At 45.1% G+C, this 24,838-nt stretch overlaps 1 protein-coding gene across 1 annotated transcript; it reads left to right on the plus strand.

Annotated features, from left to right (window-relative positions):
* Positions 1–1,366: 1,366 nt before the first annotated feature.
* CX3CL1 (C-X3-C motif chemokine ligand 1) lies at positions 1,367–22,634 on the plus strand. Its single transcript, XM_051979903.1, has 3 exons — positions 1,367–1,544; positions 14,735–14,861; positions 19,256–22,634. Exons 1-3 carry the CDS (start codon positions 1,475–1,477, stop codon positions 20,310–20,312), a joined length of 1,254 nt encoding a protein of 417 aa, XP_051835863.1. The 5' UTR covers positions 1,367–1,474; the 3' UTR covers positions 20,313–22,634.
* The last annotated feature ends 2,204 nt before the right edge of the window (positions 22,635–24,838 follow it).

The raw sequence follows: 24,838 nt of genomic DNA on the forward strand, positions 1-24,838 counted from the left end.
TAAAATCCCATTGCTTTGGCCAAGTAAGGGTAATATTAGCCAAAAGTTACAGAAGGGGTAAATGGAAATTTTTAAAACTACCATAACTACAGTCAATCCATAAGGATAGTTTGATTGTGATCAAAGTGAAATAGTTCAGTGCAGAAATGGGTGACCTCATTAGCTTGGTTTGAGGCCTTTGAACTAGAAATGTCTCTGTTGACTGGGTGGGGGGGCAAAGAGGAAATTAAAGCAGTACACCAAAAAAAAAGAAGGAAAAAAAAAAGAATGAGAGGGTATGAGAAAAGGAAACAGAAAAGGAAGAAATGTGTTCAGTAGAAAAGGGTTAAAAGAGGGCCAAAAACAATAATGAGCTTAGAGGCCCCTCTGTAAGACCAAGGCAATGGATGACCTTCGCCCTCACAAAACTGGAAAGTCAGTGAAGTCTATCTTTAGCCCCTTCCATCTTCCTTTCTGAGCTTTTTCTTCCCTTCTCAACCCCAGACCCTAGGGTCCTATATGAAATGTTTCTACACAGTACAATGTGGTATGATAAAAAGAACAGTGAGTGGGGTTTGAGAGGAGATCCAGTTCAACTTTCAACTACTCCTACTAGTAGTGTGTGTGTGTGTATTTATACACACACACACACACAAAGGATGTCTTTTCCTTTTCCCAGACCTCAGTTTCTCCAAATGTAAAATAAGAAGGCTAGGCCAGTCTAGGTGAGCTTTGAAGTCTCTTCCCTCTTTACCAGTTTACAATCTCAGCTCTGCCATTATATGTTCTAAGGTCCTTTCTGACTCTGACATTATTCCATGTTTTAAGGCCCCTTCCAGCGTTGACATTCTAAGCTCTGGGATAATTTCCAGGTCTGACTTTCTATGTTCTGTAAATCGAATCCGAAACCTCTGGGATGAAGTCCACTTGAGACTACTTTGCAAAAGCAATGAATGGAACATCCTCGAGGAACCAAGGAACAGGAAAAGGAAAGAAACCATTCTGTTGGTGAGAAGGAAGGAGCACGTGGTTGGAATTCACTCTCGACAGCAGGGAATGTTTATTTAAAGAACCAATGGACTGGGAGGGGTGAGCGGGAGGGGGAAAGCAGTGGGCTGGGAATGATCCCCGGTTTCACCTTCGGCTCCCTCCTCCGATGCTGCGGGAGCTGAACTGAAGCTCTCTTCCCCGAGTGTTACTTGGCAACATCCTGATAAATCTCTGGCAAGAGGGGCGCTCCATTTCCCTGCCTTTCTCCTCCCACCAGGCTGGGGGGCGAGGAGGGAGAGAGGCAAAGAGGGGGAGAGAGACAGACTCCAGTGACAGCGATTGCAAAAGTCGGAGCTAGCTGGGGAGCCCGGGATTCGCGGGAGAGGCTGCGCCAGAGGCCCGGGGGCGGCATTTAGAAGCTGCGGGAGAGGAGAAGACGGACGTGGTCGGAGCCCGCTCCTAGCTCGCCCTCCCCGGCACCTCCGCGTCTGCAGTGCTGGGTACCATGGGGTCCTGGCTCCCCGCGATGCTGCTCCGCCTGATGGTGCTCGGACACCTGATGTCCCTGCTGGCAGGTGAGTGGGGGGACTCCCAGAGGCCGGGAACCGCAAGTCCGGCCCCGCTCCTCCTTCCCTGGAGGCTGCGCTCCCCGGCGGGTCTCCTTCCGTGGGAGGAGGACCGTCGGACCCAGGGTCCTGACCCTCTCCCATAACATCAGTAACTTTGTTGGTCCCAAGCCGTTTATCCCTAAGATGGGACTACTGGGGATCGGGGTGCCGGGAGATAGCTCGGCATCCTCCCCCTCCCCTGTCCCTCCTCAGAAATAGGGACGAGGGGCATTTTACAGGGAAGCCGGTAGGCAGGGAAGCAATGTGCTACTGCCCTAATTCTTGGAATATGTGTTAGGGAGAAGCCAAAAGGGGCCTAGCTGCCCAGAATGGAGGATTCATTAGGATGAGTCCTCTGCGAATGTCACTGGCAGAATGGCAGCTGTAAGGGATCTCAGCATCTGGTTCTAACCTCCTCAATTTACAGAGAGGAAACAGACCCTGAGGAAGGGGGAAGGAAGTCACAGGGCACGGGTAAGGAAGGCAGGGGCAGGGATGACTAGAACTCGGGTCTCCCAGGTCTCCAACCAGGAAGCTTTCCATCCCTTCCACTCTGTCTCAAAGCTGAACGGCAGAGATTAAGGGTGGGGGGAGGGCAGATGAAGGACAATGCTGCGTTTATTAGATTAGGTTGGGGGTTCAAGATGGCCCACCCTAGTTGTCTGAATACTTCGGGGGCAGGTAGTTCTGAAGAGGTGACCAACACCTGCAAAGGAGAAGGGCAATGGCTTCTGCATTGCAAGGTAGCTGGGGGGGAGGGGCAGCTCCTTGGAGGGACTAGTCTGAATGGGGGCTGGGAGAGGGAGGGATTTCTTGTAAAATATCTTTCACTGGGAAGTCCAGAGAGGTTAATTGGGTTAATATCTAACTGCTCCTGCTTAAGTTTTCCTGAAATCTGTGTAATTTTTGGATTTGGTGCTTTGGAACTAGACAGCTCTTGCCTTTGATATGGTGCCCATTCCATTTTTAGGTCTTTTCATCAAAAAATAACCAGAGCCAGGAATCCATCAATTGGAGTAGACCTATCCCCTCTGACCCTTTAGGATGCCATTGGCTCCATTCTTCACACCTGCCTAGGGAAGCACTCTAGCAAATGTCCTTCCTCAGGCCAGGACATAGTAGCCCTGTCTTTGGAGACAGAAGACCTGAGTTCAAATAGTAATACTGTTACTTCCTGTCTTTGTGATCTCAAGCAAGTTACTTCTCCACGCTGGACCTCTTTTTGTTTCTTAAGGGCCTTCCAGCTCTAAATCTTATAAATTATGCTGCTATGATTAAAATATATTGATTGTATCGAACAAAGGACTCCTAAGAGATCAGGGTCACCTCCCTCAGTTATATAGTGCCATTAACTTCAATACTTTAGTCTTCAAAACCAGAGTCTCCTGAAAGTAGACAGAGGCTCACCCAAAAGGCCTTTTGAGGGAACCAGGCTTAAATGGGAAAGCTGCAACATACACATACAAGCACTGCCTTCTTCAGAAAACACAACATTCAGGCATTTCCTTACAAAGGAAGAGGCTGAGATGGAAAGGACTAGAAAGCTAGAGGGAATCATGAGTCTCAGTCTGGGTCTATTTTTTTTTTTTTACTTTTACTTTTTGCCTTTTACTATTATTATTACTTAATAATAAAAAAAAATTTTTTTTTGAAGAGGGAGGAAGTTGTTGGTAATTGGAGCTAAGAGGATTCATTTCATAGAAAGGATGGTTTTTCTTCCTGGTTGTAGAATGAGTGCTACTTAAGTCCTAGTAAAAAATAATAAAATATTTTTTAAAATAACAAAAATTTTAAAAATAATAATTTCTGGTATCAGAATCTTTCAGATTACCTTGGGGCTTTTTTTAACTTGCTGAGGGGGTGGGAGAAATCTGTGTGAGTAGAGATGGAAGAAACCCAGAAAATCTAGACTGAGGATAATTCTGGACCAATTCTCCTCTATGGAAACATGGAGAAAATGTAATATGAAAAGAGGTTAGGCCAGATTGTCAGAAGACCTGGGTTCTCATCATAGGTTCATAAATTCAAAGCTGGAAAGGATATTAGAGGCCATTGAGGTCAGTCCCCTCATTTCACAGTTGAGAAAGCTAACGTTCAGACAGCTGACCTGTGGTTGTACATTTTCAGAGGCAGCATTGAAAGGCATGGCTCTACCATTCACTCCTTATTCCATCTGGGGCAAAGCCCTATCTTTTTTTGAACCTCAGCTTTCCTTTCTCTAAAATGGCAATAAATTATCAAAACCTATCTCATCAAATTCAAGTAGAGGTGCCACAGAAAACTGGAATGGGATTTTATTATCGTTGCAGACAAGAGCAAGAGGGTATCTACTCTATATGGCAAAAGATACATGATTTTCTTCCTGTGTTACAAAGTAAGGAGGAGTCGAGTCCCTAGGGGCTCTCTTTCCTACCTCTTGGTAGAGGTATGGATTCCCTCCCCCCTCCCCATTCCCTACTTCCCCCCCCATCCCCTTCTACCCCCGATCTAAGGCAAAGGGCAGCTGGATGGAGAATGAAGCTGCTGCCGAGCATCACCCAGAATTGGGAGGGGGGCCTGCATTGAGATGCTCAGAAATCCATTTCTTTAAATTCAAAACTGGGTCCCATAACCCAATGTGATCATTTGGACAGAGGGAGCCTGAGAGAGCTGGTGTTTTCCTGTGATGGCAAGAGTAGGAGTCAGGATTGTGCTGCCAATTCAATCAGTGCCCACGGGGTAGTAAAGCTGGTCCTCAGCTTTCCTCCTGGGTAAGTTAAGGACCATAGATTAGGCCATCATAACCATAGATGACCATAGGGGTCATCTAATAGTCCATCCCCACCCCCCTTTAATTTTACAGGAAATTAAAAACCAGAATCACAATCAACCCCCAGTCAAACCTGGCTCCAAATCCTGGCACTTTTACCACCACACATTGAGAGGACTGAGCTAGATGGTCCTTAGGGTGTTTATAGCATTTGTTCTGTGAATCTTTTCTCTGGGGCAGCCAAGGCCTCTGAGGGAGCCCTGAAACCACAGCAGCCTGGCAGTGAGAAGCTCAGGTGCAGAGGGAGAGGCTGGGGTGGGGTGAGGGGAGGGGTGGGGGTGGTCTTCCACTCTGGGCTCTGGGCCTGTCATATCCTGCTTATGAAAGTGAGAGTCGTCAGTTCCCCGAAGTGGTTGCTTTTCTTTCTCTATGGTAGAGCTAGAGGCTCAACTGCATTATATAACAAACCTGCAGAAACAAGTCCAGAACAGGGATTCTTTTTTTTCCCCAAGCACTGACGCATTCACTCCCACTCACTCCCCTGGAAAGAAAGGGAAAAAAGTCTTAGTTTCTTTCTCTTTCTCTTTTTTGTAAGCTCTTCTTGTCTGTTTCCAAGAAGGGGGGAAATCACAATGGAGAGATAGAGAGGGGATGGGGTGGGGATAGTGCAGAGACCTGGATGGCCTGGAGTGGTCTGAGGCTACCCTGGGGCCACAACACTCCCAAAGTCTCCGGGAATATGGTCTACTAAAGCTGAGATGGTCCTTAGGGGGATCATTGATCCACTCTCTTCCACTGTACAAACGGAGGTGATAAAGCCCAGAAATGTTAAGAGATAAGTTAGTGGCAGAGGTTCTCTACCGCATAGAACTAGTTAGTGGTCTTTATGGTCCCCTATGACAGAAGAAAGAATAACAGAGAAAGGAAAGGAAAAGGAAAGGAAAAAGAAAAGGAAAGGAAAAAGGAAAAGGAAAAGGAAAAGGAAAGGAAAAAGAAAAGGAAAGGAAAAGGAAAAGGAAAGGAAAGGAAAGGAAAGGAAAGGAAAGGAAAGGAAAGGAAAGGAAAGGAAAGGAAAGGAAAGGAAAGGAAAGGAAAGGAAAGGAAAGGAAAGGAAAGGAAAGGAAAGGAAAAAGAAAAGGAAAGGAAAGGAAAGGGAGGAGGAGGAAAAGGAGGAAGAGGAGGAGGAGAAAAAGGAGGAGGAGGAGGAAGGAGGAAGGAGAAAGGAGAAAGAAGAGGAAAAGAGAAAAGAGAGGAAAAGAGAAAGGAGAAAGGAGAGGAAAAGAGAAAGGAGAGTAAAAGAAAGGAGAGGAAAAGAGAAAGGAGAGGAAAGGAAAGGAGAAAGAAAAGGAAGGAAAAAATGGAAAAGCATATAATATGTATCTACTATGTGTCAAATGCTTTACAGTTTATCTCTTTTGATCTTCAGTACAACCTTAGGAGATAGGTCCTATTATTAAATAATTTTACAATTGAGCAAACTGAGGTAGACAGAAGTTAGTTATTTATCCATAATCACACAGCTAGTAAATGTCTGAGACTGGATTGGAGGGCTTCCTGATTCAAGGTCCAGAGAGGTAGACAATAGTAGTGACTTCAGATCCAACTCAGAGCTTCTGGAAATCTTTAAGAAAAAGGGTGGAGATATCAGGATGGCCTGGAGGGAAAATAGGAACATATTTTCAAAGGATGCCACTGGGTGTGAATTTTCTGCTTTGACCAGAGGCAGAGATGATGGTTTGGGTGCCCAGGTTTCAGAATTGTAGATTTAGAGTTGAAAGAGTCCTTAGAGGTCATAAGTCCAATCCCCTCATTTTATACATGAAGAGCTGAGGATCAAAGAGATCAAATGATTTGCATATGACTTAGTTGGTATCTGTAGCAGGTTTTGGATCCAGATTTCCCCAACTCCAGATCCATCACTCTATCTGTTGACTCATGGCAACTCTGAAGGACTATAGAAAATTCTCTTTCCCATGGGAATCTTTGTTGTCACTAAACAGAATAATCAAGAGTACTGGTTTAACTCTCCATAAATATCTTATTTAATAATCTATTTGTTCCCAGAGCACTCCAATCACAACACCAGAGCAGGTGGCCCGGGGGAGCCTCAGCGTTCCACTAGGCCCCAGAGGACAGAACTGGGAACCATTAATGAATGGAGCTGTAGGGAGACAGATTTTTGTCTTCCCTCTCAAGCATTAGAACCATCCCAAAGTGAAACGGCCTGCCTCAGTAGGCTGTGAATCTCTTTTCAGAGGAGCTATCTAAGAAGAGGCTGGGTACCCAGTTAAGGTTGGTTTAGAGGGGATTTCCACACAGGAACAAGTTATCTTCCCATCTCTGACCCAGCCTTAGCACTTTGTACCTCTCCTTTGGCCCTCAGCCACACTCCACTGGCTCCTTTATGTGTGATGTAGTGGACAGAGTGCTGCACACTGGGTCGTGAAGATAAGAACTCAAACATTACCACAGACATTTCTTTACTATGTGGCCCTAAACAGATCATTTAGCATTTTTTGCCCTCAGTTTCATCTTTGTAAAGCTAGATGGTCTCTAAGGTCTCTCCCAGATCTGTGATCGATGACTCTGGATGCTTCTATTCCTTTGCGGAGACTTTTGAGGACTAAACTATGGTTGAAATAAATGGCAGGCACTGAGGTAGATGGGTAAGGGGTTAAGGGATGATGTTCATGAACAGGCTTGAACATGGATCAGCATATCTGTGCAGGTATATGTATACAGATGCACATAGATGTATATACACGAGCACTGGCTGGACCAATGGCGATAACATCTGAGTCCCACTGTCCGGTGGAAAAATCCTCTCTGCAAGTTTCTGGGCCACCACAAGATCTCACTTTGTAAAAGTAGCCCTTGGTTCTTCAAGGTTATGCAACAGACTTCTTAAAGCAAAGATCAAAGTGATACAAAGCTAGAAACACTGAAAATGAGAATAATGGCATGAACTTAAAATAAGTTCAGCTGGCCTATTTAAACCAGTTGTTGATAATAAAAAGTTGGGAAATGGATTTTTAAAAATGACATTATGCCCATTTCCTAAAGAACTCTTGTAGACTCCTGGCCAAGATGCTGGCTGGTACTGAGGCATCCTCTCCAGTTCCTAAATAGCTACCCCAGTAAAAACCTAAAATTTCCATCTTCCAGCAACTTTCTAGTATATTCAATGTGTAGACTAAGAGCACCCAGCTCCCAGTGGCTCGCAGGCCCCTGGCATGATACCATAGAAGGCCCTGGAGATCAAGGACTTTGAACCTCAGAGATCCAGATGGATTTAACTCTAGGAGATGGAGTAGCTACAGAAATACCAGTGATCCAGGTTCACCCAGCAGGGCTGACCCTACTTCATCTCCTCATCCAAAAGCCTTGGTCCAGGCACAGAGTCCCCCAGGGGAGGGGAGACATAATTTTCTTGCATGGATTCCTACCCTCCACTTCCCCTTCTCTTCTTTATTTTCTTTCTTTCTTTTTTTTTTTTTTTTTTTAATAATACCTTTTTATTGACAGAACCCATGCCAGGGTAATTTTTTTACAACATTATCCCTTGCACTCACTTCTGTTCTGGTTTTTCCCCTCCCTCCCTCCACTCCCTCCCCTAGATGGCAAACAGTCCTATATATGTTAAATATGTTGCAGTATATCCTAGATACAATATATGTGTGCAGAATCGAACAGTTCTCTTGTTGCACAGGGAGAATTGGATTCAGAAGGTAAAAATAACCCGGGAAGAAAAACAAAAATGCAAATAGTTTGCATTCATTTCCCAGTGTTCTTTCTTTGGGTGTAACTGCTTCTGTTCATCATTGATCAATTGAAACTGAGTTAGGTCTCTTTGTCAAAGAAATCCACTTCCATCAGAATACATCTTACAATATTGTTGTTGAAGTGTATAATGATCTCCTGGTTCTGCTCATTTCACTTAGCATCAGTTCATCAGTCTCTCCAAATCTCTCTGTATTCATCCTGCTGGTCATTTCTTACAGAACAATTTTATTTTCTTTTTTATTGGAGGAGAAGTAGCTCTTGGGGAGACAGAAAGTTTTAATAATCATAATACCAAAAAAAGATCATTGAAACATGTTTTTTCATTTTAAAAAATAATAGTTTTTCATTTTCAAAATATATGGAAAGATAGTTTTCAACACACACCCTTGCAAAACTTTGTGTTCTAAATCTTCTCTCTCTCCCTTCCTCACATCTCTTCCCCTAGACATCAGGTAATCCAATATGTCATATGTATGCAATTCTTCTATATGTATTTCCACAATTATCATGCTGCACAAGAAAAATCAGATCAAAAAGGGAAAAATAAGAAAGAAAACAAAATGCAAGCAAACAACAAAAAAGGTGAAAATACCATGTTATGATCTACACTCAGTCCCCACAGTGCTCTCTCTGGGTACAGATGGCTCTCTCCATCCATCACAAGACCATTGGAACTGGCCTGAATCATCTTATTGTTGAAAAGAGCCACATCTATCAGAAATGATCATTATATAATCTTCTTGGTTGCCATGTACAATGTTCTCTTGGTTCTACTCACTTCACAATATCTGTTCATGGCAAGTCTTTCCAGGCTTTTCTGAAATCATCCTGCTGGTTGTTCATAGAAATATTTTTTTTAAATGTATAGAAAGGAATGGAAGTTCAGAAAGAAACATAGAACTACAGGCATTTTTTTAAAGTGCAGAATTTATTATATGCCTTTTTTCAAAAAGTAAATGACATGAAACAGATTCATGCATGGTTTCACATACCTTTTTGTGCTCTAGTGTGTATTTGAAAATACTCTTTTTGGGTGTTTAAGTTCAGAATTTTAAAAAAGTATAAAACAGTTGCCATAATGAGACCAATAGTTTCTAGAAACTGCTTCAGCAAGTAAGTACCTTGATCTCTTTGCCAAGCAGAGAAATATTGCAGTCAAGAATAACACCAGTTTAGAAAATCAATTTGTTTGTAAAATCTTACAGTGTATCATAGTGGAAGATTCTGAACAGAATTATTTTATAAAATAGTGAGAAGCAGTAAAGGGAAAAAGAACAAATTTAAAGAAAGCTTGACAAGAGACTCAACTAAATAAAATCTTCTCAAGGGCATTTAAAGATTAAACTGGAAGAACAACAAATAAAAGGGGGGAAAATGAAAAATGTGTGTGTGTGTGTGTGTGTGTGTGTGTGTGTGTGTGTGTAGGTTTGTTTTTTTTTTTTTTATAACTTTTATCACCAAGTTAGAACTATCACATTCAACCTCTCACACTAACCATGGATGTACTATGTGAGCAAGTAGAAATGATATTGGAGATACCCAAATTAGACCAAATATACCAGAAGCCTGTGCATAAGAGATGGATTATCAGAATATAGATAAAAGAGGGAGGGAACCAAAAAATGAAAAAAATCTTTAGCCTAATTATTCCCACCTCTACCCCTCAAAAAAGTCAACTGAGAGAATATTCGTAAATGTAAATTGAATTATTACTTTCTCATTTCTATACATTTAATTTTTTGCTATCAAGTTAAACAAACATGAATATTTGAATATCAAAAAAGGAACAAAAAAAGAATTGCATACAATTGTACAAAATTTTAAGAATACAATCCATATGCATACCTAGAGTATCCTTGATGAAGGTATGGAACAAATTGTTGCTTGTCCTTCATTTTCAAAGAGGACCATGATATCAGGGAGGTGATGTCATATCATGCAAGTGAATTGGATTTGAGGAAGCGAGGGCTGAATAAGGTCACCTGCTTCACCTTTCCCTTTAGAGCCACCTGGGTCCAGGGCCAGACATAGATCAGGATGACTGGACATGGCCCCGGATGCAGGGGGAGACCTTGCCTTTTTAAGCTGAGGTCTTCAACAGGTCTCAGGATGACTAAGGTCACACCCATTCAGTGATTAAAATAGCAACTGAAAATACAGAGAACCAGACAGAATTCTCCCTGTTGTAGGCTTGCAGGAAAGAGGAAGCATAGCTCCCATTTATAGAGAGTCTTGAAGCTTTCAAGGTACTTTATATGTATGATCTCATTTGATATTCCCAATAGGTCAAAGAGGTAGGTGCAATAATTGTCCCCATCTTAGGAAACAGGCTGAGCGATTTAAGTGACTTACCAGGGTTTAATCCCAGGGCTAGCAACTGTCAGAAGCAGAACTGGAAACTACAGGTTCCTGACTTTGAAAAATGGAACAAATAAGCTCTGGCCACTGACAGTCCAGAGCAAACTGCATCTTTGCAATTCCACAATTGTTTGAAAGCTATAGAGAATATGAAACCCCATGACTCTTATTATTTATTGGCTATAATTAAGCCTTTGATTCAGGAAACAAAATGCCTCTATAAATGGCTCTTCTCCAACAACTGTCTCCCATTCTTATGTTAAAATCATGCAAAAATCCTCAAAAGACGTGACAGATAACTTTGTATATTGTGGTTATTCAGTTATTTTAGTCATGTCCTACACTTCATGACTCCATTTGGGGTTTTCTTGGCAGAGATACTGGAGTAGTTTGCCATTTCCTTCCCCAACTCATTTTACAGATGAGGAAACTGAGGCATGCAGGTTGAAGTCATTTTCCCATTCACATACCTAGTAAGGTCTGAGACTCAATTTGACTCAAAATGGCCAAAGTGGTTGTATTTTAAATACTGTGGCCATTGAAAATTTCTGAAAGATAGTTACTGAGTAAATTATAATCATTTTGGTTGACTAACAAGTAGTCAACAAAATGGGCTCATTTGTTCCTCTCAGTGATCAAAAAGAGCTAAGCCATGGAGCCTTCAATACTTAGAAAGTCATTGGAAAAGTGGGTGTGTGTGATGGAGTATACACGATTGGTTAACAATAAGAGAATGAACATTATATAGAGAGGAGGGCTTATTCTAATAAGGATCTAGGGGAGAGACATGACTGTTGACTCAGTCTTGATCAGAGACTTATCTATAACCATATTACCCCCATCTAGGATAATCTAGACCAAAGGGGAAATCCACTTTTACTCAGCCCTGCCTGAATAAAACACAAATCCATCAGTTTGCCTACACCAAAATTTCTTTACCTTTTGAACAAATATGAGTTTTCCAGTTGGGTCTGTTTTGCCCAAGATTTCATCTCATTATGAACCTTATACTTCAAAGGCTGCCTGAATAATCGATGGGGCTGATTTCTAAATGAGGAAAAGGAAGAGGAAAAACCTCAGTCCCCGAGTCAATAATTGGCCATTAATATAAGAGAGAACCAATTATTTTTCTCAGAACTGAAGCTGATCATCAGTTAAAGGCACTTGTCTATTTTCTAATCTGGGGTAAGAGACCTCAAGGTCTCCGGCCAGCTAATAAGAAACCGTGGGCTAGCTGCGCGATACCCGCGGCCATTCCGGCCTTCTCCGTCCCTGTGTTCTCCGGAACGGGCCGGCCTAAGCCGCCTGCCTTTTCTGACCGGCCGCTCCCTTTGTCCGAGGGCCGAGGCAGAGCGGTGCCTCGCGTGCAGTTAGAAAGCCCAGGGCCTGCATCGGGACAGGAACGGGCCGAATTCTTTCCCCAACACTTCCTGTGGCCCGGCAGAGTAATGTAGCCTAACCCTTAGTTTCCCAATCTGTAACGGGAGGACGAGGAGAGTTGGCTCGCACGAGAGAGCGGCTCTAAATTGCTTTATAAGCCACGGAATACTGTGGAAACGGCACTCATGTAGTATTGGAGTTTCAGAGGCTCTCCGAGTAATACACGCAGCGTGGCGACCTCTGTCCTAGGCGCAAGTCCTTGGGGGGGGGGGGGGTTCCTACCTCTGGGAGCCCCGGCTTTGGCTGTCGGGTGCCCGGCCCGGCCCGTGGCGGCCTCCTGGGGAGTGGCGCCCTTCACCCCCCACTGTAGCGCGTCATGTGTGCGCTCTGAGACCCGGGCGAGGCGGTCTCTGAGCCCCTTCCAACTCCGAGGTGACGCGTACGGCTTTGTGTGTCCGCCTGTTGCGAGTTCTGGCGTGACAGTGGGTGGAGAATCAGGAAGCTCTGGGTTCAAATCTTGCTCCTGCCACATACTATGGCCCAGCATAAGCAAGTCACTCGGGCCCCTCCCCCACGTTGGGTAGAATGGCAGCTTCCTCACTCGGAAATTCCCCCTGCCCCCGCAATAAGGGTGCGCCTTCCCTCTGGCCTCATGTGTGTGCAGGTACACACGTGCGCCTGTTACACAGGTGTGTGCGAGCCGTCGGGTTTGATCCGTGGTGTCCGCGAGCAGGAGCAGGCCTAGAAAGGCCAGCTCCCGAGCCCGGGGGTCCGGGGCGGGGCAGTGAGCTGGCGGGAAGGCCCGGAACCGCCCGGCAGTCGGGCCGCCAGCGCACCAGCCCCTGCGGGCTACGGCGGTGGGGAAACAGGGATTCAGAATCAGGTGTACAATCCTTCCCTCAAGGAGCTCCCGTTCTGCCAGGAGACGGCACCCACACGGCAGCGTATGAGATAAATACAAGGTCATTTCAGGAGGGAAGGAGCTAGGAGCCAGGCGGATGGGGCAGAAGCTAGAGCTTGAGCTGAAGTCAGATTTAGAGATGCGGGCAATAGTAATATTGAAAGAGAAAACTGTCAGCCTAGTGGCCCAGGGGAGAGAGCCTGAGCCAGAGGTGGGATGACCCGAGTTCAAATTCCACCTCAGGCATCTACTCCCTACTCCATTCTGGACAAATCATTTAGCTCTTGTCTTCCTCAGTTTCCTCAAACATAAAAGGGGGATAAAACAGCATCCCCTCCCCAGGGTCATTATGAGGATCAAATAATAATGTTTAAAGAATTTAACACAGCATCTGGCACAGAGTTGGTGCTTTAAAATGTTTACTTTAAAAATATTAAGGAATGAAACATCAGCATTTATGCTATGAGTCTGAGCACAGTGGGGCTCAGAAAATAAGAATGGAGCTCTCTAGGTGAATCTTGCCAAAGGCCTTTTGAGTCAAGGTAAGAACTGATCTCCCAGTGTGGGAAGGGACTTGGACAGGGGCTGGTGAGGGAACTAGCTTATCTGACTGGAGTTCGGAAAGAAGGGCAGAGATCAGGGGAATTCCAAGAGGAGAGAAGGATCCAGAGGGTGGGAGTAAGAGGCTAGAAGCAGGGCAATAAAATAGGAGGGCATTTTGAATATTTGGCTAACCTATGGACTCTGCACAACTGTGATTAATGACACTATCAAGAAGAGGAGGAGGGAATTGAAATAAGGATCACGAGATCCAGAAAGAGGGCCTTAGACATCCAGGGCAAGGTTTCTTTTTCTACTTTCAACCCTTTTTTGCCTGAGAAAATTTTACATGATTCTAAATATATAGCTACATAAAATAGGCACGCAAACCAAACATTTACTAATAATAAATCATAATTCTGCAACCCTATATTCAGTTGTGAGACTCTATGAAGTACGAGCCATAATTTAAGAAGCTGGGAAATTATATGAAGAAAGAGAAGCATCTAGAAGTGAAGTGACTTGCCCAGTGTCAGTCATATATGTGATTTTATCTGAGACTAGGTTTTAAGCTGGGATCTCCTCCTAACTGTTGCTGTTGTTCATCCTTCATTCTTGAAAAGGGCGGTGTCTTCCTTACACATAAATTGAATTTACGAGCTGGGCAAAGTCATCAGCCTCGCTCTCTCCTTCAGAGTCATCAAAGTCCAGTGGCAAGACAAAGATCAAGAGGACTGGTGATGGCCCAGGACACAGGGGGTGATTTTGACCTTTCTTCCCTAAGTCTCAGTTTGTCAGAGGCCTGGCTGTTCAATGACTAAGGGCTAAATAAGAGATGAGATAAAAGGTGGCTCCATTTATCATCTGAAAGATATCCATCTGGGAAGGGAAGATCAGCAGGGTTTATGCCAGAACAGAAAACAGTATCTATTTATACTCATTCTAAGCCATCCAAACAATGTGCCACAGAGGCTAGGGTTGGGGCCATTCAGTGAAAGCCAAATTGATTTGGGTTTAAAGCCAGTCAAATAGCTTCATCTAAAACACAATGGGCTTTTTGAAGCTATCTCTTCAGAGCTATATTTCAAGAAATCAAAAATAAAAACTTACTGCTCAAAAAAGTAAACAATTAGTAGAGGGGGAAGAACCTGGGTCTGAAATCAGGGAAAGTGGGTTGCAATCCTGGCCCTTCTGTCTATCCTATTTGTGACTGTGCTGCAAGCCTCTTTGGGTCTCTTTTCTCATCTCGTAAATAGGGGGTGCCAGGCTGACCTAGCTGGTCTCTAAAGGGTCTTCCAAGTCTGGGACTCCAAACCTAATGCTGGGGGAGAGTTGGAGGAGGAGAAGGGAGAGGTGAGCTGGGAAATGTGCTGAAATTCTGAAAAGGAAACACCAGATGGATGTATGAGCAAACTTTGCTGATTCTGGTTACTCTCATTGCCCTAGGACAACATTTTAGCATGAATAAGTGTACCCACGAGTGCCCCCCACTGAGAAGCACACGCCAGTTACAAAACCGCTTGTTAAAAAACTATACCCAGACAGCACCGTCCTGCCGCGTACAAGCAGTCATGTAAGTACCTCTCATCCCCCTTAGAGTTACCTGTGAAAGGAGTGCCTCTTACCAAAGAAAAATGGAGCACCTGAATTGGAGGGAACTCCCCAGGGTCAGCTGATTAATCTTTGGGGTGTCCCTGATTATCCCAGCATGCTCTTCTGTCAGGGCCCTGTGATTTTGTCCCAAAGCATTGTGGGAAAAACTAGAGGTCATCCTCTTGTTGTTAAAAAGAGTAAGGGATGAGGGTTTAAATTCTGCCTCTGCTGGCTCTGTCTGTGAGCGGGGAGAAATCATGTATGCTGTGTGGACGGCTTACAATGAGAGATCTGGTCATTTCTGCATGGAATCCGGGCTGCATGTGGTTGCCAGAGTGAGCCCAAGTCCCAGGGCCCAGCGTGGGCTCTGATTCCTCATGGGTCTTGATCTGGTATCAGCCACAAACTCTCCCAAGTTTCTATCCCACCACAGAACTGATGGAGCCATTTGTCTTGTACAAGACACCTGGGAGCAAGCAGTCAACTGGTACAGTCCTCATAGACAAGGAAACTGGACCTTCTCTCCCATCTGCTCCCCAACCACCTTTTAAAAAGCATTTCATTTTTTCAATTTGAAAGCATTTATTTTGTCTCCTTCGTACTCCTACTCCCCTCATTTTGGAAAAAGAAAAAAGAAAACCCTTGTAACAAATATTCTTAATTAAGCAACACAAATTCCCACATTGACCATGAACAAAAGTGTATGTATTCATCTTGAATTCCTCACTAGTCTAAGAAGTGTCCCACTTTGTTTTCACTGGAAGAGGCTTTCATAAGGAGTGGGGAAGGCCTTACAGGCTTGGGAAAAGGAAAAGAATCACAAGCTTCCTTTCATTGTCATTATCATTAACCTGGAGGGTGTTGAGAGAAAGTTAGGCAAACTACATAAAAGTGAGTGTTAAGCTTTCTACTAACCTGTGAAGAAACATCTTTGTGTGCCTCCCCCATCCCATAATACTCTTCTCCCTACTCCCACCAAATTTGTTTTTTAAAAATTTTTTCCCCACCAAATCTCCCCAAATCATTCATTGTTGGAGTGGGAGAAGGCAATGAGGGTTGACTGAGGTGCCTAGGGGCACACAGCTAGTAAGGTCAGATTGAATTCAGGTTCTCCTGACTCCAGAATCACTAATTTATCCTCTGTGCCAACTGCCTCCCCCACAAAAAAAAGTGTCTCTTAAAAAAGGGAATATGGGGCAGCGAGGTGGCTCAGTGGATAGAGCACCAGCCCTAAAATCAGGAGGACTTGAGTTCAATTTGGCCTCACACACTAAACACTTTCTAGCTGTGTGACCCTGGGCAAATCACTTAACCCCAATTGCATCAGAAAGAGAGAGAGAGAGAAAGGGAAAGAGAGACAGAGACAAAAAGAGACAGAGAGACTGAAAGTATGTACCAGCAGAACACCAGGCTAGAAAAGGACAGAATGAATGAAACAGAATCTACTAAGAGCTTACTATATGCAAAGCACCATGTTAAGTGCAATGGGTGCAATAGCAAAACAAAACAGTCTAGTCTGCATAAGCTCATGCTTAATAGGAGACGACACTTATAGAAGATTTCAGTGTCAGGGTCTATGGGTTTGAGTCATAGGGCCTTGAGCTATTTCCAGCTCATTCCCATCTTACCTACCAGTGTTCCCTAACAAATCTCCTGGGGCCAAATCTTACAGCCTGTGGTTGCTTTAGATCTCCCTCCCACACCTATTTTTTCTGTTTAAATCTCAAGTAAGTATTTAATAGTTTGAACAAAAATATTCTACTGTTACTGCCTCATCGACAGTGACAAGGATTGTTTATTCTGGGCCCAAAGCCAGACAGAACATCAGACTAAAGTTATTATGTTCATAAATCAAATAAAAGCCAGGGATAGGGATAGGGACTAGGTTTAATTGAGATAGAGAACTCCCAGGTAAAGAAACTGCAGCCAGTGCAAGTGAACACCAAAATTGCAACATATAACTTTTTCTTTAAAATTATTTATTTATTTCATTAGATATTTTCCAATTATGTGAGAAAAAATTTTTAACAATCATTTTTTAAAATTCTGAGTTCCAATGTCTCTCTTTCTGCCCACTCCTACCCCCTCTTGAAAAGGTAAATAATTTGATGTCAATTATACTTGTGAATCATGCAAAACATGTTTCCATGGTAGCCATATGTAATACATACTCTTAGAGTAAGGATTCTTGAACATTTGGGGGGAGGGGCACAGCCCCTATTTAGCAGTTTGGTGAAGTCTCCTCACAATCTTGCTTTTAAATAACACTTTTAGGATTATAAAGGAAACCAATAATGTTGAAATAGTTGCCATTTAAAATTTTTTTTAATTTAAAATAAAATTTTTAAATCCCTAAGATTTAGAATGTCTCCCTTAAATCAAATGTAGGTTTAAAAAAGCCCAACTGTATGAAGTAGTCTGGGGATTCTTGGGGCAAGTGTTTTATTATTAGGAAATTTTTGTTAAAGTGAAGACCTTATCAAGTCTCACATGGCCATTCCACCAGGGGTTTGGAGACACTCGGCTCCCCAGAATAGTAAGTAGGTTATCCCGTTATTACCTGAGGGCCTGCAGCAACTTGTGATCCTGAGCCTGGGGCCCAAGAGGAGGTCCGAGCCAGCCAAGAAGCCTGGGAGACCGCGCGCGCGCGGTCAGGACCAGAGCGGACTCCCGCCTTTGACATTATTTTTCCTGGGTCTGGCGTTGGTCCGAGCTCCCCCCCGCGCCCAGCACATACACACAGGCTCACTCCCGGTCTCGCCGTGTTAGCGCCGGCAGGCAGTCACACCATCGGGAGCCTTCCGTGAGAAGGGAACACACGTGCGCATCCCAGAGGGCTCTTTGCAGACGTTCCCGCTTGTTATAATAGCAGGGGGGAGGGGGGAGGGGGAGAGGCCAGACCACCCCTCCCCCCAGAGGAGCAGGGTGGGCGGGAGGAGGGCCCGCGGCACGAGCCCGGCGCCGGCGCGGGTCTGCGAGGGCCTTTCCAGGGGCGAGCTCTCTCTCGGCCATGGGCAGCCCGGTAGGATGCAGGACGCAGCTGTTTGAGTGTATGTGCGGGAGAGCTGCGGCCGAGAGTAGAAAGAAGCTAGGGGGCGCCGGAGTGCGGCCCGGAGCGCAGCTGCAGCCAGACGCTTAGTCACTCTGGCTGCCTCAGTTTCCTCAGCAGCCCCTCCCTTCCAAACAAGTGCTTCCCAAACGCTTGGCCCTCCCCCTCCCCCCGCCTGGCCTGGGGTCACGCGTTCAAACCCTGATCTCCCTAACTGTCCCCCTCCGCTGCTCGCTTCCGGGGCACGGACACGGAGAGACCCAGAAACGAGGCGAGAGCGAGAGCTCCACGGTACGGAGGCTTTCCCACGGCCAGATGTAAGCGCCTCTGGCAGAGTCTGAGAAAATGGCAAATACCTAAAAGCTTAGGGCCCTGCCTGGAGGCTGTAGGAGAGTGTCAGGAGCCCTCTCCAGTGCAAGGACAGGGGCTGCCCTCTTCAGAAGCCTCAAGCCCCGTCTTGGCTCCCTCACAAGCCTCTGCGGCTGGGTTGCTCTCCCTACCGCAAGCACCAGGTCTTGGAGAGGCTTGGGCAGGGGGGCAGGCTGCACCGAGGCATCTACACCCTTTCCTTTGGTACTTCTTATGACCAAGAGCTTGCACTTGTGATGATGGCTGGAGGAGGTTAAAGGAACCATCTGGGCCCGTGGGCCAAAACTAAGGTCAAAGCCTGGACCTCATAAACATCCGGTTCCAATTGTCTGAGCTACTCAAACCTCAACACGTCCATTACAGTAATAAAAATAAATAGGGACAATTCCTTGTTCTAAGTGCTTTCCTCACCTCTATCCTGAAAGATAGGTAAAGGATATCCCATTTTACAGATGGGAAAACAGGTTTAAAGAGGGGAATGATTTGCCCAGAGCCATACAGCCAACAAGTTTGGTTTTGTTTTGTTTTTGGCACAAGAGCTATGACTTCATTACTATAACATTCATATTTATAACTATAAATAGTATAAGTATACTATTACTATAACATTACTATATAAGCCTGTTGAGGCTACTGTATTGTTGAACCAATACAGACAGGAATTTCTCTACAGTTAGTCTTAGGAGGTTTGCTAGGGCCCTTGCTTGGGTGACAGTCATTTTGTGTCAAAGGTGGGAATGGAACCAAGGTTGGTCCTCCCTCCGTGCTGCCATGATACCTCTCCTTAATAAGTATTAGAACCAGGAGCAGGTCCCAGGTCTCCTGGCACCAAGTCTAGCATTTTGTATCAGGCCATGCTGCATAATTTATAATGAGATATCTGTGTTCCAAATTAGGGGCCTTCCTCCAAATATTGACATCCTGGAAATCAACATTGCTGTCTTTTTCTCTTTCAGATTCATTACTATTAAAAACAGAACCTTATGTGCTGATCCAAATGAAAAATGGGTCCGAGAAGCCATACAGTATCTGAACAATGTTTCTGCTGCTGCTGCCGCCGCTCAGAAACAAGCCCCAGGAAAGGAGAATGGCGGCATGTTTGAAAAACTCACGGGAGAGAACGGGCCTCCAACCACGCAGCTCCCTGGTGGAGGGAGCACTGGTCCGGCTACTCTCCTGGTTCCAGGAGCCACCAGTGCCCCTGTCCCGACGAGTGTCAGTCCTAGCCCAAGCCCAACTCCTGTCTTCCCAGAGGAAGAGGTGGCCTTGGAGACCTCCCCAGGGCTGCCAACCAGCCCAGCTGGTTCTTCAGAGTCACTCCCCGGCCCTCTTCTGGTGGGGTCTACCTCCTCCCTGGTGGGGGGAAGCAGCCCAGGTCCTCTGCTGGCCTCCCAGGGGACTGAGACTTCCAATACGGAGGCTCTGTCTGCCACAATGACTGCACCTCCTGAGAGTTCTGATTCGGGCTCCCTGGCTGCGGGGAAGATGTCCGAGGAGACTCCGGCTATGTCTCACCCCCGGGAGGAGGGTTCGGGAAGGCTGAAGGACCCCTCTGAGCCAGGGGAGGAAAGGGATTTTTCGACTGAAAATCCCATTATTAGTGAGGAGATGAGTACTGTTTTCACTCTCACAAACCCCTTCTCTAAGCTGGCTGTAGACAACGCAGAGGGCCATTCCCCTGCCTCTCTCCCTGCCTCAGAAAGCCCGAGTTCAGGGTTGTCTGGGAGAACCAACCTACCTTCCAGAGCTGAGGCGCTTCCCCACATCACAGCTGATCCCCAAAGGCTAGAACTGGCCATCACGCCCATCCCGGACTCTCCGCAGGCAGCAACCCGAAGGCAGGCTTTCGGCCTGCTGGCCTTCCTGGGCTTCCTTTTTTGCCTTGGGGTGGCCATGTTTGCCTATCAGAGCCTCCAGAGCTGCCCCCGTAGGATGGCTGGAGAAGTGGTGGAGGGGCTCCGTTATATCCCCAGGAGCTGCGGGAGTAACTCTTATGTCCTGGTCCCCGTGTGAACCCGAGTCCCTCCATGAGCCTTTTCTGTCTGTGTCCAGACGCCCATCTTTGACTGAGTCAGCCACCCCATTGCTGCTCTGGCCCTGGCTGGGAGTGCCAAAGGCCCTGTCCCAACCCCAAGGCAAGAGCCTGGGCGGCCCTGGAAACCACCAAAGGGCATGGGGGGCACTCCCAGTCCTAGTTCCATTATAGGAGGCATGTCTCTGCCCTGGAAGGTGCCCCAAAGCTGGAAAATCCCTCCTATGCCGCTGGCCGGCCCGCGGTTCCCTTTCCAGATTCTTTCCTCCATGATAGCTATTTATTGAATGCCTCCCTCTCTCCCCACCCAGCTCCACCACACACTGGTCCAGCTCTGGGCTCTCGGGTTGGCTGATTTGCTCTCAGATTTTACCATTTCTCTGTACTCCTTTGGCTATGTGTATCCCATGTCACCCATCCCACCTCCCTGGCTAGCCGAGGTGCTATTCGACTCAGTCACCTGTACAGAAACCAAATGCCCTAGCCCGGGTTCTCATTTCTTTGCATGAGGCAAATGTGGTATTTCCTGAGGGTGCTTCGGCCCCCTCAAAGCCAGTGGGACATACTTGGAAAGGAAAGGAAAGAAGATTTCTGTGGAATCGGGATTTTTGTTGTCTGTGAGGGGGTGGGGGGGTTATTTGTTGTTGGTGTTGATTTTATTTTATTTGCTTCTCTGAAATAATTTGGTCTCTGATTTTGAAATCCCTACTAGCCCTAGGGGCTGACTCTTCTCCCTACTCAAAGAGGAATTGGTCATGATTCTGGGGAAGGGAGAGAGGTGAGCAGATACTTCAGCAACCCGTGACCTTGATTTGAGAAATGTCCCAGTGGTCAGAGTACGGGACACCACTTCCCTGGCCTGTTCATCGACCTCCAGAAGTCTTCCTCCTCAACCTCACATCCCAGCATTTGCAGTCCCCCTGCTTCCTCTGAGCCGTTTAAACCATTGATGTGAAGAGGGTAGAGAAATGTACAGGTCTGGCCTTTGCCACTTCCTCACCAGCTAAGTATTGTGTCCTGGGAAAGGTGAGGGCAATGACCTCTCCACCTTTCAGTGCTGCTAGACCTGGACAGGTACACCTTTAGTGGATATTTTGATTAACTCAGAGAATTATAGGTCTGACAATACCACATTTCATTAGGGATCTGCCCCAGCTCAATATTGGAAAACAGCTGACCAATGACCTAATGAAAGTGATGAAAAGGGTGTCAAGGATCAACATTTTTAATTTGTCTCTCAAGGTCAGAGTGACTCCACCTAACTCCCCTCCCTGATCATCATTATGCCCTAAAATCTCTAATCTCTCTCCCAAAACAAGGTTGTTGGAAGAATCAAAGTATGTGGTTATGTAGTTAGTTGGGCAAAGGTCTGAACTACCTGGGTTTTTTGTTCTGTTTTCCTTTTTTCCCTGAATCTCCTTTGCCCAAGTAGAGAGAGAGACAGATAGATGTAGGGGAAGCCCTAGGCAGGAAACTAATTTTCCAAGACAGTAACTGAGAAATGCCTAAATTTACACACACACACACATGTATATATATGTAATATATAATACATACAGTTCTTAAACTGGCCCAGGTCAGTTTTCATCTTCTGAAAGACAGGGAATGGAACATGGCCCTCTTTCACAGTGGTCCCTAATATTAATTCATTGAATTTCTTTGCCTGCAGCTCTACCCTGTGTTTGCCCTCCAAGAAGGCCCTTGGTCCTCCCTTCTTGGGCTTCAGAGGCTGTCATCTTACCCTAAGTCCGGAGGCAAAGCTCCCCTATTTGGAACACAATTTAATTCTCAGAAGATGAAACATGTGGGTCTTAACGCCAATTTGGGGTGGTCACCATGGTTCTAGAGCCAGTGACCAACCCTAGCTGATGCGCCTAGTTTTAGCCTCATGAAAGAAAGTCTTCCAGGGAAAAGCAAGTAAGGAAGATGGTGAATTTATTTGGGGAAGGGGGTGGAAAAGGAGCGTTAGAAGTCATTTTTAATGGATTTACTGCAGATTCTAGAAAAGCAGCTTTATGGGAAGTATGCAGAGACCTGGGAAATGAGATCTCCTCCCTTGTAAGAGGGTGGGAGAAGTTGGGATTAGAAGGAGATTCTAAGGGCAGCTAATCCCCTCTCTGGGGACCATCTACACACACCTTACCCCGGACCAATAAGCAGTGGATAAAGATTCTGTCCATTCCAGGGGGAAGAGGCACTTGAAGGGCATTGACTCCTTTCCTCTCCTCATCATTCATTGCCAGTATCTGTAACATTTTGTATTTTAGTAAGAAAAAGAAGCATTAAAAGTCCTGTGAAACAAATGTTGGGTTTTTTTTTTTTTTTTTGTTGTTGTTGTTGTTTTTTTTTTTTTAATTCTAGCAAAAGTCTCAGAGAATAACTTACTTCACAACTCCATCCCAACTGGTCATACTAAATTTGCAGGGAGAGGCTAATAGGCTGGATAAAGGAGGAGAATCCTCACAAGGACTCCAAACTTCTCTTACCTCCTTGCATTCTTACCTTGGCTCTGCTTTTTGACCTAGGGAACATCCTTCTCCTCTCTGGATCTTAACTTCTGTCTCTGAAAATGGAAGAGGTGATCTCTAAGTCTTTTCAGCTCTGATTTAGCTCACTCTTGTCTTTTACATTAAAAAGGGTTTTTTTTAATTGATATATTTTGTTTTTAGATCACTTTTGTTTCCCATTGCATTTCTCTCCTCTCTCCCTTTCAGAGAATTATTCCCTATCAAACATAATAATGATGATAATAGACAAAAATGGCTAATTCAGCCAAACTAACCAACATGTGGAAAAAGTATGACTGAGTATTCCCTCTTTGTATTGCTGCACTCTAAAAAGAAGGTGAGGAACGTGCCTTCTAATCTTTCTTCTTGGATATCAAGCTTAGTCATCATAATTTTGCAATATTCAGCTTTAATTCCTCCTTCAGATTTTACTAATTGCTAATTTATCTTTAGAAAAAAAAATCCCTTCTCTGCACATTGAGGGAGAGCATCAACGCTGGGGGCACAATTAGCCGAGTTTCTGAGGCAGCAGAGGTGAGTGTAGAGGTCTTAGATGGCAAAATTTCTTGGTTCACTGGCCACTCCAACAGGCATTCTTTCCCTTTGTAACTTCCAGCCTGACCCCTGGGCCTGTCACTTCCTGATTTGTGTCTTTAGTCAGCTTCCTCCTCTCCAAGCCGCTAGTGACTATTTGGGCAGTAGCTACAACAATGAGCATCCCATCCTCCACTTCTCTGTACATTCCCAGAAGGCAGAGTCCGGAGAAACTATTCATAAATTCAGGAAGACACAATTAAAGGGAATTTCTAACTTGGTTTAAATAATATAAATCATGAGCGAACCCTCCCTCCTCGGTCTTTCCAAAACTGACCAGGCAACATACTTTTAGAACAGAACCTCCTTCCTTCCTCCAACAAAGTAGGAGTTCAGTCTCATGCTTTCCCAAGTAAATAATGATACACAGCTGCAGAGACTCATGAAAAGAGCAACTGAGTCATGCAAACCCATTTTGGCAGGATCTAACCCTGGCAGACTGTACCAGCCTTCAGTGTCCAGAGCACAGAGGCAGCAGGCCTTTTTAACTCCTTCCAGGCAAACCTCACTGATCTCAGCTAGCTGACTGGAGGCTAGTGGGAATCAATGAAAAATCTGAATTAAAGAACATTTGCAAAGAAAATCTGAGTCTGTACTTTCAAGGCCAGGGTAGCACTATGGGAGAGAAATACTAGCATGTTCTGTTGCCTCCTTAAGCAGGTAAGACTCATTTGGCCCTAATAGTGTTGTTATACAAAGGCATATTGCTAAAGTCCTTCAAAGTTTTTCCTTTAAAATAGGATAAATATCTCCCTTGTACTGTTATTTATTTAGTTCACAGAATCATAACACTGGAAGGGATCTCAGAGAATATCTCATCTATAGCTATCCAAGAGCCCATTTTATGACATCCCCAACAAGTGACTATCCAGTCTTTACTTAAAGGCTGAGAAATAGTTACGTGTTAGGGGAGGCAGTATGGAAGAGTAGATAGACAACTGACCTTAGCTACAAAAAGACCTGAGTTCCACTTCTGCCTCTGACACATAGAGGCTGCAGGACTCTGTAGAATGAATTACCTCACTTCTCAGTACTCAAGGACAATGGTGTCAAATAGAAACAGATTTTCCAAAAACACATACTGACTGAGAAAACTGCCTTGCTGTATTGTTTTTATTTACTTTATTAGTCATTTCCTAATTACATCTTAAGCTGGTTCTGTGGACCTGAGAGTTTTGTGGGATGTGTGAGTCAGACGGCTCTGCTCCAGGCAATTTTAAGAATATAAATTCAAGAGAGAAGGAACTATCCTGAATTGGTAGAGGGAATTTCTTCACACGGGATCTTCCCAAACCTGAAGTCTTGCTCCTATCAAAAATATGGTGTTCCATCCTCATCCATGCCAGGAATTTTAATGAAAGGGGGCAAGGGCATTAGGAGCAAGATCCAGCTCAAGCTAGAAAGTA

The sequence above is a fragment of the Antechinus flavipes genome, chromosome 2 (assembly GCF_016432865.1).
Source record: "Antechinus flavipes isolate AdamAnt ecotype Samford, QLD, Australia chromosome 2, AdamAnt_v2, whole genome shotgun sequence".
In the NCBI taxonomy this organism is placed as follows: Eukaryota; Metazoa; Chordata; class Mammalia; order Dasyuromorphia; family Dasyuridae; genus Antechinus; species Antechinus flavipes.